At 39.7% G+C, this 20,205-nt stretch overlaps 1 protein-coding gene across 2 annotated transcripts; it reads left to right on the plus strand.

Annotated features, from left to right (window-relative positions):
* The first annotated feature begins 3,060 nt into the window (after nucleotides 1-3,060).
* LOC125239427 (zinc finger protein ZFP2-like) lies at nucleotides 3,061-19,728 on the plus strand. Of its 2 annotated transcripts, none has more exons than XM_048147000.1 (4): nucleotides 3,061-3,190; nucleotides 13,886-14,658; nucleotides 15,376-15,507; nucleotides 18,446-19,728. In XM_048147000.1, exons 2-4 carry the CDS (start codon nucleotides 14,544-14,546, stop codon nucleotides 19,255-19,257), a joined length of 1,059 nt encoding a protein of 352 aa, XP_048002957.1. In that variant the 5' UTR covers nucleotides 3,061-3,190; nucleotides 13,886-14,543; the 3' UTR covers nucleotides 19,258-19,728. The 2 variants fall into 2 exon arrangements, with proteins under 2 accessions (XP_048002957.1, XP_048002956.1); XM_048146999.1 differs by having other exon boundaries at nucleotides 3,068-3,190; nucleotides 13,890-14,658.
* Nucleotides 19,729-20,205: the final 477 nt, after the last annotated feature.

A 20,205-nucleotide genomic window follows, 5' to 3' on the forward strand; every position in this document is an offset into this window, starting at 1 on the left:
TTGAGCCACCGCCTTGGCCTCGTTCCAGCTCAGTCCATATTCCCTCAGCTCGTTCTCAACGCTCCGCCTCCAGGTGTGTACGGGGCGTTTGCGGGCCCTCTTTCCTCCTTGAGGCCGCCACTCAAACGCGATACTGGCGCTGTTGGCAGCTCCTCTTCGAAGGGTATGACCGATCCATCTCCATTTCCGCTGAGCCACTTCCTGGGCGATCGGAGGTTGTCGGCACATACTCCACAGATTCTCATTCCTTATAGTTTTCGGCCAGAAGATACGGAGGATCGACCGGAGGGACTTATTGACAAACACTTGAAGTTTGTGCGTCAGCCCCTTTGTCACTCTCCATATCTCACAGCCGAAGAGAAGCACGGTCTTGACAATAGATTCGAAGAGGGAGATTTTCACGCGGCGAGTAAGCACGTTTGAATCCCAAACAGGCTTGAGTTGAGCAAATGCAGCTTTTGCCTTCTTAATTCTGCTCTCGACGTCATCGTCTGCACCTCCCTGACACGACAGTGTACTGCCGAGGTACACAAACTTGGAGACTGATTCAAGGCGGTCGTTTTTGAGCAACAAAGGTTCCTTACAAGCTGATTGTACTCGCATATTGACAGTCTTCCGTCGGTTGATTCGCAGGCCCATGGCTTCAGCTTCCTCTTGAAGACTCTCAAGTTTCGCTTTTAGGTGGGCTAAAGATGGCGAAATCAGCACGATGTCATCGGCGTAATCAAGATCTTCCAGTACCTTTGTATGCCAGGAAATGCCTCTTGGCGTTTTGACCACTCTTCTCATGACGTCGTCGAGCAGAATTATAAATAGCAGTGGAGACAGGAGGCATCCCTGCTTCACACCGGCACTTATTTGTATAGGCGCTCCCATTTCCTTTTCATGTATCACCCTACATGTGCTCCCCTCGTACAGGGAGCGGATGATGCGGATGACACACTCGGGTATGCCCCTGCGACGAAGGCTGGACCACAGCGCGCTCCACTTCACGGTATCGAAGGCTTTTTCAAAGTCCACAAAGGCGAGGAACAACTCCGACTGCCATTCGACACTCTGTTCGCGTAGGGTATTGGTGTGGTCTGTGCAGGAGCGACCAGGGCGAAAACCTGCTTGCTCGTCCCTCAGCGTCTCTGCCACTCTTGGAGCAATGCGATTGAGCAGTATCTTTGCTAAAACTTTTGCGGCTGTGGGCAGGAGCGTTATGCCGCGCCAGTTATCGCATTGCGATAGATCACCCTTCTTTGGGACTTTCACCAAGAGTCCCTGCTTCCACTCATCGGGTACTCGTCCAGCTTCCCAGATACGGGTCAGTAGAGGATACAGTAGAGTTGCAGATGTCCCAGGATCGACCTTCAACATGTCCACGTGGATGCTATCAATGCCCGGCGCTCTCCCCGGTTTCAGGGACTTCACCGCCACCAAAACTTCTGCAAAGGACGGTGGAGCCGTTGGCACACCCAGTAGCTCGTCTGGGAGATCATTACTGGTATGCTGGGTGTCAGGGGATTGGGCTTGCTCCAGCAGGCTCGAGAAGTGTTCGGTCCACCTTTGCAGCTGCTCGCTTGAGGTGCACAGGAGACTGCCGTCTTTACCTTTCAGCGGTTTCTTTGCTGTACGTGCCCGACGGCCGCTGAGGCGGTGCGTTACGTCGTACAGCTCGCGCATGTCGCTGCGGCGTGCGGCGGTATTTGCGCGCTCCGCCAGCTCGTCTGCGGCTCGGCGGCGGTCTCTGCGCGCGAATTTCCTGATCCTCGAACGGAGGGTGCTGTACCGTTCTCGGAGACTGGACGTTTCTGGCTCTGTAGAAGATTGCAGCAGGAGATTAATTTGGTGCCTATCTTCTATAAGCTGCCATAGATCTGCTGACATCCAGCTCTCCCTAATCGGCTTCGTGTACCCGAGCACCTCTTCACCGGCTCTCGTATAGGCGGTGCGGATGCGGCTCCAAGTTTCGTCCAACTGTTCATCTTCAAGTTCCTCTAGAAGTTCGTACTGATTCCTGAGATATAGGCGAAATTTCTCCCGCGATTCAGGGTTCCGGAGTTTGCGTACATCGAAACTTCTAGAGATCTTCTCGGACTTGCGGCGGGGGACCGCCAATTTTAGCCGCACTTCAGCAAATAACAGAATAAGTAACCTAAAATAAACAAGTGTACAGCCTGGGAAAAAGTGAGTAGAAATAAAAAAGTAGCAACATTACGCAGTCGTCTCTATCAAATCGATATTATGTGAGGTGAGAAAACGGGCCGGCACTACGATAGACTACTAGATGGAACCACGATGGAACCATGGACCTTCGATGGAACTGGAACAATCCTTGGCCAATAAAATGTTGCCCTACTAAAGTAACTAACAAACGACCGCACACGACACGACCTTGGAGAGTTATTCTTTTCTCGCTCTAACATCCATGGTTACCGTACGGTGCGGTCGTTTTTTAGCTACTTAAGAAAGGATAAATTAAATTAAAGACTAAGATATAATGTCAGAAGCATATTACCGTCTGTAGAGCCCTCGACATAGTAGTTTTCTAGATTTTGAGCTGGTCACACTGGAACTTGTGTCAATGTCAAACTTCATGTAATGTATGAAATGATTTGGGGATTAGGCTTGTGCTGTTTCGTTCATTGATCGGAGCGCTCCGATCTCGTTCAATCACTCCCACGAACTAGTTCGCTCTTTTAGGTCTTTGCGCATTTAGTTCAGTCAGACCAGCGACCACTACGGTAGGAAAGATCAGAACGAATGGGATCGACTAGTGTCAAAATGATACGAATATTGCACAGATAATAACAATTCCGGGCCGAAAGGTTGTAAGTAACCGAAGTTCAATATGAAAACTTGACGTTTTTTGTTGCTCTGCTAAGTAGCTCTCGCTCTCGGTCGGCGCAGTCACACACTCTTTATCGATCCAAACCGCTCGCGCTCGCCGATCCTATACTGAACTAAATGAGCAAAGACCGATTCTCAGAGCACGGCAAGATTCAGTTCATTTCGTTCATTGATGGGATTTTATTCCTAACAGTTCATAGTTCGTGAACGACACAAGCCTATTGGGGATTCCGTTGTCAGCGGTTTTTGCTAACGCACGTGCCGGGCTTAAATTCTCGACTTTGTGTGGTTTCTCCTGCTAATAATCACTGAGGATTGAATATTTGTGTTGGTTGTGGGTTAATAACCACTTAAGGTAAGTTTTGTTGGTGTATGGTAGTGTAAACATGGATACGGGAGAAGACGCCGTGCCTCCAGATAAAAATGGTGGCCCTTCGGGTAATCAAAAGCGTCCTAGTTCTGAAGATGATAGTGGAGCAGATCTTCACGGGAAAAAATCTAGTCCCCCAAGCGCGTCCATTCAACATACGTACGTCCGTCCGGGATATGAAAACGCTAACGATTACAAGTATGCACCGACTGATTTAGGCCCATTTGTAGTTCATGTGTCCCGAGAGGATACCGCAAGCACGAACACTTCAAGTCGTATGAAAGCCTTAAAAATGGCCCAAATAATATATAATAATAAAGTACCAGGCATCAAAGAAATAAAAGCATTAGGGAAAACAAAAATGGAAATCCACTTCGCAACAGCGTCAGAGGCAAATTCATTTCTATCTCATGACATTTTGACGACGCATAAGCTTTCTGCAGCAATCCCGCGGTTCCAGGTATCTCGCATGGGGGTAGTTAGGCAAATTCCTCTGGACTGGACCCTGGAGGAATTCGTAAATAGCATTGAATGCCCTACAGGGTCTGGCCCAGTGGTCAAGGCACGTAGGCTAAATAAGAAAAGAGAAGTGGAAGGTCGTCGTGTTTGGGAACCCACAGGAACAGTTGCACTAACTTTCCTCGGACAGGTTTTACCTGAAAAATTTATAGCTTTAGCATGTCCTTACCCGTCTCCACATATAAACTACCTATAATTCAATGTAGAAAATGTGTAAGATTCGGCCATATTAAAGAACAATGCCGCTCCAATCCTAGATGTTCACGTTGTTCGCAAAATCACGAAACAACTGAGTGTTCAGTCCCCGATGCTGAGGTATCCTGTCTTTTCTGTTCGGGCCCGCATGCCGCAACCAACCAAAGCTGTCCAGAATTTGCCCGCCAAAGGTCTATCAAGTTGGTAATGGTAGAAGAAAATATAGGATATATTGAAGCTGCGAGACGCTTCCGTCCAGTTAGAACATCATTTGCTGACATTGCAAAGACTAGCCAAGCAAACCAACCAAACCGAGAAATCAGGTCGCTCTCCCCCTCATCTAAAAGTCCAGCGCAGTCTTCATCATCTCAAAATTCCCCAACAACTCAGACGACTCAGTCATATAGAAAAACTATCCTAGTGCAAAGAAGACCCAAGCCTGTGCTTGGTAAGTCTTATGATGTAGAGGCTCACAGAAACATCACATCCACCCCTCAATCGTCTCAATCAAATGGATGTGCACTGGGACAGCAGGTCTCAGAGACACCTAATGACAACCTTAGCTATGGCGTGTCACTGATTATTGATGATCTCCTGAGCAGATTTGGAGACATCTTACAGTGCTCTAGAAGCCTTCCAGGCTCAAATCTGTGCTTCGATTAATAAAGCCATTCAAAACGGCCTCACACAACCTGATACAATGGAATGCTAGAAGTATTAAAAATAAAAAGCATGAAATTATAAATTTAATTAATTTACATAGCCCTTCTATCCTTGCCATCTCGGAGACTTGGTTGGCGCCTGGATCCCACTTTAGGGTTACAGGCTACTCCTGTCTTAGGGATGACAGGGATGACGGGCATGCTGGCTGTGCTATTTTAATTAAAAGAAATATAACCTTCTCACAACTTATTCTCCCTCCCCATTCACCTAATTTCAATATCGTGGCAGTCCGCTGTCTCAACTTATCATTTATTTCTGTATATATCCCACATCCTAATAGAGAAATAATTCAAGAAATTGATTCTATTTTGCAGTCATTGCCTTCCCCAATTATAGTACTAGGTGATTTTAATTGCCACCACCCCCTGTGGGGATCAGTAGATTATGACGCGAATTCCAGGTATGTAATAGATCTTATGGACAATGTTAACCTATGCGTATTAAACGACGGAACCCCAACACGTTGAGTCTCGCCTATGCAAAATGTAAGTGTCCCTGACCTAACAATGGCATCACCTGGCTTGGTACAATCTTTGGTATGGACAGTTTGTTCTAATTCTTTTGGGAGCGACCACCTTCCAATCTTAATAATTCTGCATTCTCTGATCACCCCAACGCCCCCACAGGTCCCACTTCTTAAATATACGAGCCCCAATGCAAATGATATCGTCTAGTCACACTTCAACGTGCGATATTTATTTCCGAAACTGGTATTTAAACCCAGATTGACTTTGATGATAAATGGAATACACGACACACTAAGCCATTAAAACTAGTTTAATCTTGCGCCGTACAAAATGCCCTAATGTTATATGTTTTAATATAATCATATCATAAAAACAACATATCTAAAGCAAAAAAATACGCCTAGTTCATATTTGAGGCATAATAGGTCGTCTATTTTAAATAAAAATAGTTTAGTAAGATTAATATTATACAATAATATTTTAAATTGAATTAATAATATTATAAGTCGTCTGATATGATATACGGCTACATAAAAAGGTAAATTCTGTAAAAAATATAATTATTCTACAATATTTTTATACCAAAATAGCAAGAGGTAAGTCGGTGCCTGAATCAGTGAGGAAAATTATAATTTCCAGTAACAATAGCGGCAAATCTACGTTCCAAAATATCCAAAGACCTTTTTTTGCCAAGATCTACGGCGCATACAATCATCCAGCATCAACTAAAACACGGAACCGTCTCCTGTTTAAATAAATCTGGCCGTCGAAGAATAACTGCCAAAGAGAAAACAGGATTTTGAGGAGCATCACCAGGAAAAATCGTCATGCAAGAGCAGGAGAACTTACCTAACTATGGCATGACGCGATCAAAATAAACATTTCAGTCGATACCTGAAAGACAGTAATGAAAATAATGGGCTTCGGTTTTCACACCGCTAAACAGAAACCATTACTTACTCAAAAGCAGAAAACTAACAGGTTGAAATTTGCACAAAAGTACAGAAACTGGACTGCCGATCAGTGGCGAAAAATAATATGGAGCGACAAATCCAAATTTGAGGTCATAGTTGGCGATGAACGAAGTAAAGTCATTCAAGATAAAGGAGATGCATTTCACAAAGACTGTCTTGAACGCAAGGTGTAGTTTCCAGCATCTTTAAATGATTTGGGGCTGTATGTCGGCACAGGGTGTGGGATGTCTGCAATTTATAGATGGAACCGTCAATGCAGAGAAATACAAAAGCATCTTGGAATAGAGTTCACTACCGTCTATAAGAAAGTTCAAGTATATAAATGGATTTACTTTTCAACGAGATGGTGCCTTATGTCATACTGGCAAGACAACGATGGAGTGGCTGAAACAAAAACAAATTCCTACCATATCATGGCCATCCAGCAGTCCAGACTTGTCTCCCATAAAAACTTTGTAGTGGTAAATGAAGAAAAAGTTGCGAAAAGATCCTTCTAAATCCAAAGCTGATTTTAAGGAGAAACTTGTGGGTGTCTGGAATGGAATAACCCCTGAGGAGTATAGACAGTTGGTAGATACAATGCCGCTCAGAATTAAGGCCGTTTTAGATGCAAAAGGTGACGCCACCAAGTGGTAGTTGTTCTTTTCTGCATCGGCTACGCTGAAGACGAACATTTTTGCGAGTGTTACATTTGGTGAAATTATGTTTTTTTGTTTACTAGTGAGGAAAATTGTTAATTTATGTTTTGAATAAATAAAATATGCATTATAAGCTCTCTTGTTTTTATGTTACATGTTCTACTAATCATCTAATTCATCCTGAATTTTGAGGTCGAAGTTAGGACATAATATTTTTTTCATACTAGACGATAATATTTGCATTGGGGCTCGTAGCATATGTAGAGCTGATTGGTCTAAGTTTAGATCTGAGCTGGACCTCTGTTTGGCAAATTCTCCCAGCACAAGTCATGCAAATAACATGGATAGGTATAATTCATTCATTGAGGCAGTTCTTTCAGCGGCTAATAACTCTATCCCTTTGAAAAATTCTGCTCACAACAAACTTCCATCTCCAGCTTGGTGGGATGCTGAATGCTCTGCCGCAGTTAAGGAGCGTAAACAAGCGGAGTCTCTTTTTGCTCAAGACCTTTCCCTAGATAATTATATCAATTTTAAGCATGTTTCTGCCAAAACTAGGAGATTCTTGAATAAAAAGAAATTTCAGGGTTGGCGTACCTTTTGTGAATCACTGTCCCCAAGAACTCCTTCCACTTTGATATGGAAAAAGATTAAAGCTTTTCGGCACTCTCAAACCAATAATAATATCACCTCTAATGAATCTATCTGGATTGAAGATTTTATATCTAGGTTGGCTCCTCCTTTTGTTCCAAGCCAGGATGGTATTGGAGGGTACTGCTCTAGTGCGGCGCCATCAGAAAAAATGAATGAGGCTTTTTCTTTTGCTGAGCTTTGCTGCGCGATTGACCACCTCAGAGACTCTACTCCGGGATGTGATGGAATCCCATACTCCTTTTTGGTCCAAAGCTCTGAATGTACAAAGAAAACATTTTTAGAAATTCTTAATAACATTTTTTTAACAGGTAATATCCCAGACTCCTGGAAAACCCAGATAATATTACTAATACTAAAACCTGGTAAAGACCCAGCTAGTCCAAACTCATATAGGCCTATTGCCTTATCATCAGTAATAGCAAAAATAATGGAACATCTTGTAAAAAATAGATTAGAGTGGATCGTAGAAAGTAAAAACATCATATCAAAAACCCAGTTTGGTTTCAGAAAGGGTATGGGTACTACAGATAGCCTGAGCGTTCTCACCTCGGACATTCGTCTGTCGCTTACTGAGGGCAAGCACGTTATCGGTGCCTTTTTGGATATCACGGCCGCATACGACAATGTAGATCTTCCTATAGTCAGGCAGAAACTGCTTAATCTGAGTATCCCTGTGAGGATCATCAACATTATATGTAATATGTATATGGGTCGTTCCATTATTGTTCGAGCCAATGGGAAAATGTCAGCAGCTAATCTAGTGTGGAAGGGTCTGCCTCAGGGGTCGGTACTCAGCCCCCTCCTCTATAGTCTCTACACTTCCGACCTGGACACCTCTGTTAACTGTTTCTGCAATTTTACAGTACGCTGATGACATTGTCCTTTATGCTTCGTCTAAGGTATTTTCAGAAGCTGAGCAATCACTGAATTCTGCTCTCTACTATTTAAGCTCGTGGCTATCTGACCATGGCCTTTCCTTATCAGCCGAAAAAGTAATGCGGTCATTTTTACCAGAAAACGTTATGTGCCGGAAGTTAATATAGTAGTTGAGGAAGCAAATGTCAGGGTTGTAAACGAGGTGAAATTTTTGGGCATCATTCTGGATGGAAAGCTTTTGGGTGTAAGTCATCTTCGATACTTGTGTCAAAAAGTAGAAAAGAATATTAATATCATGCGTCGTTTGTCCGGTGTGAGATGGGGTTCTCATCCATATTGTCAGAAACTTTTATACAATGCAATTATTAGGAGCCACTTTGACTATGGCAGCATTATTCTGGAACCATGTAACAAGAAAGCAATAAGTAGATTAGATTGTATACAAGCAAGATGTTTAAGAATAATTACAGGGTCTATGAGATCTTCCCCGACAATCGGTCTTCAGGTTGAATGCATGGATCCCCCTTACTCTTTACGGAGACAGTTCTTGGCAGACCGATTTTTGTTCAAGACGCTTCAAACAGCGTCCCATCCTCTGCTTCCAATCTTAGAAACTTTACATGAACTTGTTGCTACCTCTCAGTACTGGTCATGTAAAACGCCTCCTTTACTGGTTAACAGTTACAAAAAGTATTTAGATTTACCGGCTCCAATTTTCCAAAATTATATAAACCCGAACTATTTTCGAAACGAGTTACGATAGCCTTATATATCAGCCCAATGTAATTTATAGCTTAGGCATTTATAAAAACCAAATCGGTGCTGATAGTATCTTTAATAAGATAATTGCAAATCAATTTCCAGACCACTTGACTATTTTTACAGACGCGTCCAAAATAAATAACGACGGCCCTGTAGGCTCTGCAGTGTGGATCCCCAAATACAAAATTATTCTGAGTTTTAAACTTCCTCCTGGTAATTCGGTTTTCTCTGGTGAAGCGGTTGCCTTGATGGAAGCTGTTTCATACGTTTATTCCCACCGCCTTAACAAAACCATTATTTTAACTGATTCGTTTAGCTGCTTGCAAGATATAGCTAAAAACCTTTTCATGCTAAAGATAACTTCAGTATCAGTCTTCAAACCAAAGACCTGCTTCATAAATGTTATATGGAGAATATACAGGTAACCCTGGCCTGGATCCCAAGCCATAGCGGAATAACAGGCAATGAAATAGCAGACCGTTGTGCCAAGGAAGCGATAACAATTGGTATTAACGTCCATGACCGTTGCTTCCCTCGCGACATAAAAGCCCAAGCTCTGTCCTACTTGCGAGATGCCTGGAACACCCGATGGCAAACTACCAAACTAGAAATTGCTAAACATTATCGTAGAATCCAACCAAATATACCTTGTAAACCGTGGTTTGCTGGTACACGGAAGGCTATGTCGAAAAAAATTACTTCTACTATCATCCGCCTTCGGTTAGGCCACATTTGCACTCCGGTTCGTTTAAAAAAAATGCGTATACGAGACAACTCTCTGTGTGAATGTGGACTAGCGGAAGGTACGCTCAATCACATATTTTGGGATTGTAATCGTCTTGTAACTCCCCTATATGATATCCTCCCCCATAGTAGAGCGGCGAGAGGGTCTCGGAAAAAGTTGATGTGACTGGAGAGTATACTGCTGACAAGTGGTATCGTTGTGATCGGTAGACTTTACTGAGTACGAAATAATGACTTGTCGCATTCTCAGACTGTGGGGGGGTTAACTATGACGTTACAAAGATCCCGGTCCCGGGTTTCAATTTTTTGCCAATTTGTCTAGAACCCCTTATCCAATTTTGAAAAATGAGGTGTCGATTGAAAGCGTATAACATGCTGATTAAGATTTCTTATATGTGAAAAGTATAGTTTTGTTAGTTATTTTTTAATTAACAATAATGCAAAAAATACTTTTTTTTACTCTCTTTTTTGATTTTTGTGACTCAAAAAAGCAATGAAAACGGCCACTTAGCTAAAAAATATGTTATATAAATCATTTAACTACATTATTAAGCTTTCTGTTGCTTTTTAAATTTCTACGATCGGATAATAAATAAGCAAACTACAACCACATACCTGTAGGCGGGGAGTACCGCTTGACACGCGTTCCCATACATTCGGCGTCTACCAAATTACACCTCGCGCAAAATTCGTTTCAAGCAGATATACCTCTAATCTTATTCATCGTAACCTACCAATATTGGTATCATTTGAAAGTACAATTAAAGTACTTTAAGAAACAATGTCAATCATTTTCTTAAAATCAATAATCGCCAGTCTGCGGTGGTTACAAAGGAAAAAAGTGGGTATGCAATTTGACTGGTTTCCTAGGTTTGATACCCTATACGAGTTTAAAAGGGGAGGTAAAGGTGACATATGGGTTGTTCTCTGGCCTAAAAGCTACACAGAGGGTCAGGGGAGAAAAAAACTAGGGTTTAAGTTTAGTTTTAAGTTATTTTTTCTTTTATTTGTTGATTTTATTGTGTTTAATTTTTTTGTAATTTTATCAAGGATACACGTTGGTTTCTTTTGCTGAAAATTCCCTTTTTTATGAGAAATGTTGTGAATTTCATGGCATTTTCCGATAGAGACTAAAATTAACTTTCAAATAAGGCCACATAGTCATACTTTTACTTATATAATATTAAGGGTAATACCAAGTAATACCGTTTGAACTCAAACGACTTAGAGGTGCGGTTTTTTGACTCAGTAGGTATTAAAAAGTAATCGTAAAATCAAAACGATTGGACTTCGGTCGTTATACACATTAAATCACTAAAATGAAGTTACCTATAATGTTTTAGTAATTATAATCCTCACTTTAGCTACGTTTCTCAAAACATAATTATTCAACAGAAGTCAAGATAACATTATGAGCATATTTATTATTAATAATATGTTATAAATATGAAATAGTTGTTGAGGTACACTTGTTAAGTACATGCAGCTCCTGCAAATACACTCAGTGTCAAAAAAATCACACATCTCAATCGTTTGCGTTGAAGCAGTATTGACCCACATATTAGAGAGCAGGGCACGCAGGCCGCCTCGTAAGACTATGTGTGGCACTGAGGAACCAGTGAAGTCAGGTCTATGGATTGCTACACTGCTGTCCCGCTTGCACTACTTCGCCGGGGCTATTACCCTTAAGAGGATACGGTAGCGAAAATGCTAAAATGGAAAGGAGCCCCCTTTTCAACTTCGGAATTTTAGTTAAATATACAAGTGTTATTAACTAGATTTATCGAAAAAAAATTGTCCATTAAGAACAACTCAGTCAAAAGATATTTCAAAAAAATCTTTAAAATCGAGGTTCCGCTCTCGACTCTTTCCTCCTTCAAAACTTAATCAATCGGAACGAAATTTGAGAATCTGAATAACAATGAAATAATCTATGTCGGACCGTTTCGCTTTTTTGGTTAATCGTTACCAATCTTGAGTATCACACCTTTTTTTGCGCCACAATGAAAAAGGCCGTTTTTGGAATTTTTTGATTGGCTCTAGAATCTTTAAAAAGCAGAATATCAAAAAAATCAAAACGGTCCGACACAGATAAAAATAATAACAATCTGTGTTGAAAAAATCATTGCTCTATCTTCAAAAACCAGGGAGGAAATAGTCGAGAGCGTTTGTATGGAAAATTGACCCCTACCGTATCGTCTTATATAAGTAAAAGTATGACTAAGTGGCCTCATTTGAAAGTTAATTTTAGTCTCTATCGGAAAATGCCATGAAATTCATAACATTTCTCATAAAAAAGGGAATTTTCAGCAAAAGAAACCAACGTGTATCCTTGATAAAATTACAAAAAAAATTAAACACAATAAAATCAACAAATAAAAGAAAAAATAACTTAAAACTAAACTTAAACCCTAGTTTTTACTCCCCTCCTCCTAGTTTTGACCCTCGTGTGTAGCTTTTAGGCCAGAGAACAACCCATATGTCACCTTTACCTCCCCTTTTAAACTCGTCTAGGGTATCAAACCTAGGAAACCAGTCAAATTGCATACCCGCTTTTTTCCTTTGTAACCACCGCAGACTGGCGATTATTGATTTTAAGAAAATGATTGTCATTGTTTCTTAAAGTACTTTAATTGTACTTTCAAATGATACCAATATTGGTAGGTTACGATGAATAAGATTAGAGGTATATCTGCTTGAAACGAATTTTGCGCGAGGTGTAATTTGGTAGACGCCGAATGTATGGGAACGCGTGTCAAGCGGTACTCCCCGCCTACAGGTATGTGGTTGTAGTTTGCTTATTTATTATCCGATCGTAGAAATTTAAAAAGCAACAGATAGCTTAATAATGTAGTTAAATGATTTATATAACATATTTTTTAGCTAAGTGGCCGTTTTCATTGCCTTTTTGAGTCACAAAAATAAAAAAAGAGAGTAAAAAAAAAGTATTTTTTGCATTATTGTTAATTAAACAATAACTAACAAAACTATACTTTTCACATATAAGAAATCTTAATCAGCATGTTATACGCTTTCAATCGACACCTCATTTTTCAAAATTGGATAAGGGGTTCTAGACAAATTGGCAAAAAATTGAAACCCGGGACCGGGATCTTTGTAACGTCATAGTTAACCCCCCCACAGTCTGAGAATGCGACAAGTCATTATTTCGTACTCAGTAAAGTCTACCGATCACAACGATACCACTTGTCAGCAGTATACTCTCCAGTCACATCAACTTCAAAACTAGACGACTTTTTTCAATTCCGCCGCCTTACTACCAGTTAACATTGATTTCCTCCTCTCGTTAGTTAACTCGCCCTTTGTGTCTTCTTCTTCCTGCTAGACCTGTTCCCATTTACTTGGGGTCGGCCTTCCTTGTCCTCAATTTCCATCTAACACGGTCTTGTGCTATGTCTTTATTTAAATGAGCTTCTTTTAGGTCTTTTTCAACCGTCGTCCACCAGGTGGTAGGTGGTCTGCCTGAGTTGCGTTTGGCGGTTGGCAGTTTTAGGGCAAGCTTCACCATATGGTCATCTGAACGCCTTTGGATGTGACCATACCATCTTAAGCGTTTCTCCTTAAGCTTTTCAACAATGGGTGCGATCTTAAATCTTCCTCGGATATACTGGTTACGGATTTTATCCAGTAGCGTGACTCCCGCTGACCAGCGTAGCATGCGCATTTCTGTAACGTGTAGCTTATCAAGATGCTGCTTGTTGGTTGCCCAACATTCTGACCCATACAGAACAGCTGGTCTTATGGCGGTCTTATACAAATGGCCTTTTACTTTGAGCGGCATCTTCCTATCACACATCACGCCTGTTAGTTGACGCCACTTCATCCATCCAGTTGTGGTTCTATGCGTAACATCGTTGTCAATTTTGCCGTCATTACAGAGAACGGAGCCTAGATATCTAAATTGCGTTACCGTAGGTATAAACGTGTCTCCTATCGCAATCTTGATACTGCCAGCATCTGTGGCACCATCGAAAACGCAGGACATGTGTTCCGTCTTTTTTTCTCGCCCTTTGTGTATGTCTTAGGTAAATATATAAAAAAGAATAACCTGTATTTGTAGTAGATAGTCTAATAATATTTGTTTGTTTTGTCCTGGTTCTGTTTTAGGCAGATCTACATTCGATCCTCATCTGATCTACCCAGCTGATTGCTCACTGGCCAATTGTCTTCATAAAGCGCGTGCCTTCTTAAACCTTGACGTTGGCGGAATCATCGACAACATCGATGGAGCCATAACGCTTAAAGATTGATGTATTTATTTATTTACTAATTTTACTATAGATTTGGAAATGAGAGTTGTAAACAAATTGTAAACGAGTACAGTACATCGATTCTTCTGTAGCAACCTCGTCTGTGACGTAGCGGAGTACCTTCAGGAATATCGTCTGGTGCTTCGATTTGTCGCAAGTCGCAAACCAGCTTGCGTGGGAAACATGAATAAAATTGTATAATTTTGGTATAACTAACTGAATAATCTTACCGGCCTGAAATCACTAAAAAAACACAACGGATGACTTGGCAGTTTGGCGTAGAGCTTTAGCCTGCCCAGATATAAATATCAGAATGAAAATCAAAATATTCATTCGGAATAAACTTGGAACTGGAAATAACTCTAGTTAACTACAAGTATAATAGATAAAATTGAAATGTTTACAATGGAAAATCTTTATTGAAAATACATTAACAATTTTTACAAGAATAAGAACATTAAGATGCTAGGACACTGAGAATATATCAAAATAAGACAATTTCAAGCTCTTTATGCATGATGGAGTCTCGGGGAACAATCAGGAGTCTACAAATGCAAGAAGAGCTGTCGGAGAGTCTCAGTGACTCCACGCCAGAGTTGCGGCCAAGTGATTTAGTGTTCACGGACCACAGTGAGTTTCTTGAATACACATAGTTGTCATGTAGTTTCTATTAACAAGTTATTTATTTAACTTTTGCTTGCCATAAAAGTATAAGTAGATTTTTTTTTTAATCAATGGTATTTGAAAATAGAGTTACATTGTTTTCTTTTCAAATTGAATGAAACAAGCCAAAATATCTGTTGCAAAAAAAGTTGCATTTTATCCACAAGAGTGCAAAGTATGTTAGAAAAATATTTAAATTGTGCCCAAAGTGCCTAAGAATTGAAATTTAAATTAAAATCATAAATGCTTGAGAAACATTGATGTGGTGAAAATTGATATGTTTCACTTGGAGCCAAAATTTGTTTAACCTTTTTTTATTTATTTATTTAGCCTTCTTTCCACATTCTTGTCTTTAACCTTATGTGCCTCGAAACCCTTGCAACACCATCTGAACCACTCTCTATGCTCGCGTATAAATATTGGAATCTTTCGCTTGCTCAGGTATCAATATTGGCATGTGCGATTAAACAACTTTGCCCCCTTGTAAAAAAGATATTTTTTCGTTATATGTGAGTGTGTTTACTAAAACATCCCACTTTGTTGATTGTTATAAAGCCACTTTGTCAGTTAACTCATATAAAGATACAAGCAAATCTCGTCTTTATGGCAAGCATCATAGTGGGATATTTTACTAAACACACTCACATATAACTGTGCTATAATAACAAATTATTTTACTGACAGTGTGCATCAAAGTTGAAGCCGAGTTCGTAGGGAATGATGACGAGTCGGACCAAGCGGGTACAAATGAGACAGTTCCCTGCAAGAATGAGACAGCTTGTGAAACTGACACATTAGGAGACAAAGAAACGCAAGGTACATTACATGTATATTTAAATTGTTGTGTGAGTACCCACAACACAAGCCTTCTTGAGCTTACCTTGGGATTCAGTCAATATATGTAAGAATGTCCTGTATATAAATTTATCTTTGTATTTCTGGGTCTTCTTTTATGGAGTTATATATGTATATTCGTATCTTGAGACTGATTTTACCTGCGCTGACCCAAGCAACTGGGATTACGACAAGCAAGTGATGATTCAGTCAGTACTACATTTTCTTATTAACTATCTGACATTTATGCGCATATTACCTTTTTGACGGTTTTTAGTAGTTACACGTTTTTTGTGTGTGTGTGGATTGAGTGAGCACCTTCCGAAAATAAAAAAAAATATGCTGATCATTTAGTAAAAGTTCTAAAACAATTGTAAAACGAATCTCTGAATTTGTAAAAAGATAAATCAAAAGATACAGCCATTAACATGTGCTCACTCAGTTCTCACAAACTACCATCGAAAACAGTGAATATATTCATTTAACATATAATATTTATATACTAACATTTAGTAAAAAATAGGCCAACCTACCTCTATAAATATTAGATCACCTAGTGACGTATTTAATTTTTTACAAATAGTTTCTTATGCTCACTCAATCCTCACACTTTTGAAAAGCCGAATTTTGATGAAAAACATAAGATTTAGACCGCTATTATATGTGTATAGTTTAGTAAAAGTGAAATGGGAATTTGTAAAATACAAAACGAACCACTAACGTGTCAGGTTTTTTTATAATAAATTTTTGTAAGTGCTCACTCAGTCCACACGTTTTGAGAAAGTTAAAAATGTAAATATCTTACGATTTGTAGCACCTAAGACACTCAAAAGTACTTCAACATTTAGTAAAAATTTTTACTAAATATCCACCATCTAATATTTTATATTCGTTGTCTGGTTTTAAAGATATTCAGACATAACTTTTCTCATACAAATGTATCAAGTAGGGTGACCACAATATGTCGGCTCCTGATTTTCCCCACCTTCCCAATGCAAGAAATAAGAGTATAACAGAACAAACATACATACATACAATCACGCCTGTGTCCCATGAAGGGGTAGACAGAGCACATCAAACTACTCAGGTTTCAGTGCCACTCTTGGCAAATAAGGGGTTGAAAGAAAACGAAACTGTGACATTGCAGTGACAGGTTGCCAGCCTGTCGCCTACGCCACAATTTAACCCATATCCCACAGTCGCCTTCTACGACACCCACGGGAAGAAAGGGGGTAGTGAAGTTCTTAACCCGTCACCACACGGGCACAGACAGAAATCAATAGATTATCTTCTTCTCCTTTCGCAAAAACCTAAGTAATGATTAAGTCTACTTACCTCAATAATATCTTCTCTGCCAAATGAAAAAAAAAACAAGAGGATGTTATCAATTTACTATTTCAATAGTTTCTTTTCAATCATTTTTGAAAATTTCTAGAAAACTAAAAACTATAAAAAAAGTTAAGTTTGACCCGACAGATCAGGGTGCGTAGCCGAATGGCACTAATTACGAAACGCTCACGAAACGAAACGCTAGTAGATATCTATCTATATCGCTCGTGCGTATTGGCGTGACAGAGCCAGACTAACTGTCACGGCGTTTCGTTTTCGTTTGGCGTCGGAGTAATGCCATTCGGCTACGCACGCTGTAAAGCTGCTAACACATGACCGTACGAGCACCATACCGCACCAAGGTCATCCATATAGATGCTTGCTAGCTTGTAAATGGGAGCGAGAAATAGTTATTATTTTCTCGCTCCCACTTACAAATCCAGTACGCTCATCTGTTAGCACGATTAGATTACCAGGTTCTGGTTTCTTACTAGTGAAGTATTATATTCTTTGTTTCTTACCAATTATCATTTATGTCTTTTTTAATGCATGAATGTCGATATGGTTATTATCCTGACGTCGATAAAAATTACACAATACACATCATCACTAGGCCAAGAACATAACCTAAAAACAGTTTGCAGATGGAGAATTAATGTGGTATTAGTTTAATATAAACTATTATCAAAATTGAACGAAACTCCCCAATCTCAATATGACAATGGGAAGGTGGGGAAAATCAGGAGCCGACATAGTGTGGTCACCCTACTTGATACATTTATATGAGAAAGTTATGTCTGAATATCTTTAAAACCAGACAACGAATATAAAATATTAGATGGTGGATATTTAGTAAAAATTTTTACTAAATGTTGAAGTACTTTCGAGTGTCTTAGGTGCTACAAATCGTAAGATATTTACATTTTTAACTTTCTCAAAACGTGTGGACTGAGTGAGCACTTAGAAAAATTTATTATAAAAAAACCTGACACGTTAGTGGTTCGTTTTGTATTTTACAAATTCCCATTTCACGTTTACTAAACTATACACATATAATAGCGGTCTAAATCTTATGTTTTTCATCAAAATTCGGCTTTTCAAAAGTGTGAGGATTGAGTGAGCATAAGAAACTTCTTCTTCTTCAACCTAGCGTTTTCCCGGCCTAGCGCCAGGGCCCGCTTTCCTGCTCAGCCTTCTCCACTTTGCCCGGTCTAGTGAGCATAAGAAACTATTTGTAAAAAATTAAATACGTCACTAGGTGATCTAATATTTATAGAGGTAGGTTGGCCTATTTTTTACTAAATGTTAGTATATAAATATTATATGTTAAATGAATATATTCACTGTTTTCGATGGTAGTTTGTGAGAACTGAGTGAGCACATGTTAATGGCTGTATCTTTTGATTTATCTTTTTACAAATTCAGAGATTCGTTTTACAATTATTTTAGAACTTTTACTAAATGATCAGCATATTTTTTTTTATTTTCGGAAGGTGCTCACTCAATCCACACACACACGTTTTTTTACAAGTGTTTCATATTAATTACGTAATTCATATTAACATATGTTTCATATTAAAACATGTTTCAGAGAAACAATGTCCTCTCAAGACTAAAAGCCCTGCAATTCCGAAAAAAGCTTACCAATGTGAAACATGTCAGAAAAACTTCTGCTCTTCAAGAGACCTGAAGACGCACCAACGGATACACACTGGTGAAAAACCATATACGTGTAACGTATGCCACAAAACGTTTGCTCACAGAAACTCTTTAAAACTGCATATGAGCCATCACACCGGTGACAAACCTTACTCTTGTAGTGTTTGCGACAAACGGTTCGCCCTATCGTGTCATCTGAAGAGGCATGAACGCCGTCACTCAGATGACAGACCTTTTTCTTGCAAAATCTGTGATAATAAATTCACGAATGCGAATTCTCTTAAATCTCATGAAAGGATACACTCAGGTGAAAGACCTTATGTATGTGGAATATGTCAAAAACGTTTCACACAGTCGAGCGCGTTGAATCTGCACAAGAAAAACATCCACGATACAGAATCGCACCACTGTGATAAGTGTATAAGAAAGTTTGCGCACTTAGATGAGTTGAAAGAACATCAAAAAGTCCATACAGATGAAAAGAGGTTTTCCTGTGACATTTGCAAAAAGAAATTTAAGCAATTATGCCAGTTAAACAACCATATTCGGAGTCACACGGGTGAGAAACCTTATGATTGTGAAACGTGTGGTAGAAGTTTCGCTCGTGTACTCTATTTGAAGAAACATGAAGAACGAGTACACATCGAAGCAAAACCGTTTTGCTGTAAAGTATGTAAAATGTTGTTTTCGAATTCGGGCAATTTGAAGAAACATGAACGCGTACATACGGGTGACAAGCCGTAATTGTGCGAATTGTGTAGCAAAGTGTTTTCAGCTTCGGGCAGCTTGAAGCATCATAAACGAACTCGCACAAGAAAAGTACATGTTGATTAAAGGTGTTTTTTTTTATATTATTTTTGACTTACTGCGGTATTGGAATGGCGTGACTTGCTGTAAATCTGTTTAGAATTGTAGTCGCCATTTGCTTTAAGGTGGCTCGCCTAGGTTACCCGAAGCTCAGGCTGCGTTAGATGGCGTTAATCTGCAAATTACCGGTCTTATTTTTTTTGTGGAGTCGTACAGGCATTTATATACTTTCAATTATGCTTCGCGAACATTTAATATTAAAATTGACGTATTACAACATACATTCAACTTTTCATTGTAACGTAAATCCCCTTAGGCACTGGTCCCACGGCGAGCTAGTAAAGCGATGAGCTATCGGCTATTTATGCGACACAAGATAGTCGTTGCCGTGTAAACAAAAGAAAGAGATGTATTATAGCTGAGCGATGAACTATAAAATAGTCAATAGCTCAGCTATAATACATCTGTCACTTTTATTTACACGGGAGCGACTATCTTTTGTCGCACAAATAGCCGATAGCTCATAGTTTGCTAGCTCGCCGTGGGACCAGTGCCTTAATGTAAACTAATTTACTATTTTTAAGTACCACTCACACATACAAACAGTGTTTTTGTATTCCTTCTAGTCGATAATTTCACGCGGCGACAGCTTGTTTAAATAGCCTTGCGGTAAATACGTGTTATCGCATGATTTGCATGGAAGTATTGGGTTCGAATCCAGGACTTTTTCTCTTTTTTTTTTTTAATACTACGTCGGTGGCAAACAAGCATACGGTCCGCCTGATGGAAAGCAGTCACCGTAACCTATGGACGCCTGGAACTCAAAGAGTGTCGCATGCGCGTTGCTGCCCCATTAGAAACTTGTACACTCCCCTTTGCTGTGTG

Source organism: Leguminivora glycinivorella, chromosome 25, assembly GCF_023078275.1.
Source record: "Leguminivora glycinivorella isolate SPB_JAAS2020 chromosome 25, LegGlyc_1.1, whole genome shotgun sequence".
Classification (NCBI taxonomy): Eukaryota; Metazoa; Arthropoda; class Insecta; order Lepidoptera; family Tortricidae; genus Leguminivora; species Leguminivora glycinivorella.

Bases quoted from the DNA above. Each gene is read 5' to 3' on its own strand.
- LOC125239427 (XM_048147000.1), top strand. From the start codon at position 14,544: ATGATGGAGTCTCGGGGAACAATCAGGAGTCTACAAATGCAAGAAGAG. The intron at 14,659-15,375 runs GTGAGTTTCTTG...TTTTACTGACAG, and splicing joins TTTAGTGTTCACGGACCACA to TGTGCATCAAAGTTGAAGCC. The intron at 15,508-18,445 runs GTACATTACATG...AACATGTTTCAG, and splicing joins AGGAGACAAAGAAACGCAAG to AGAAACAATGTCCTCTCAAG.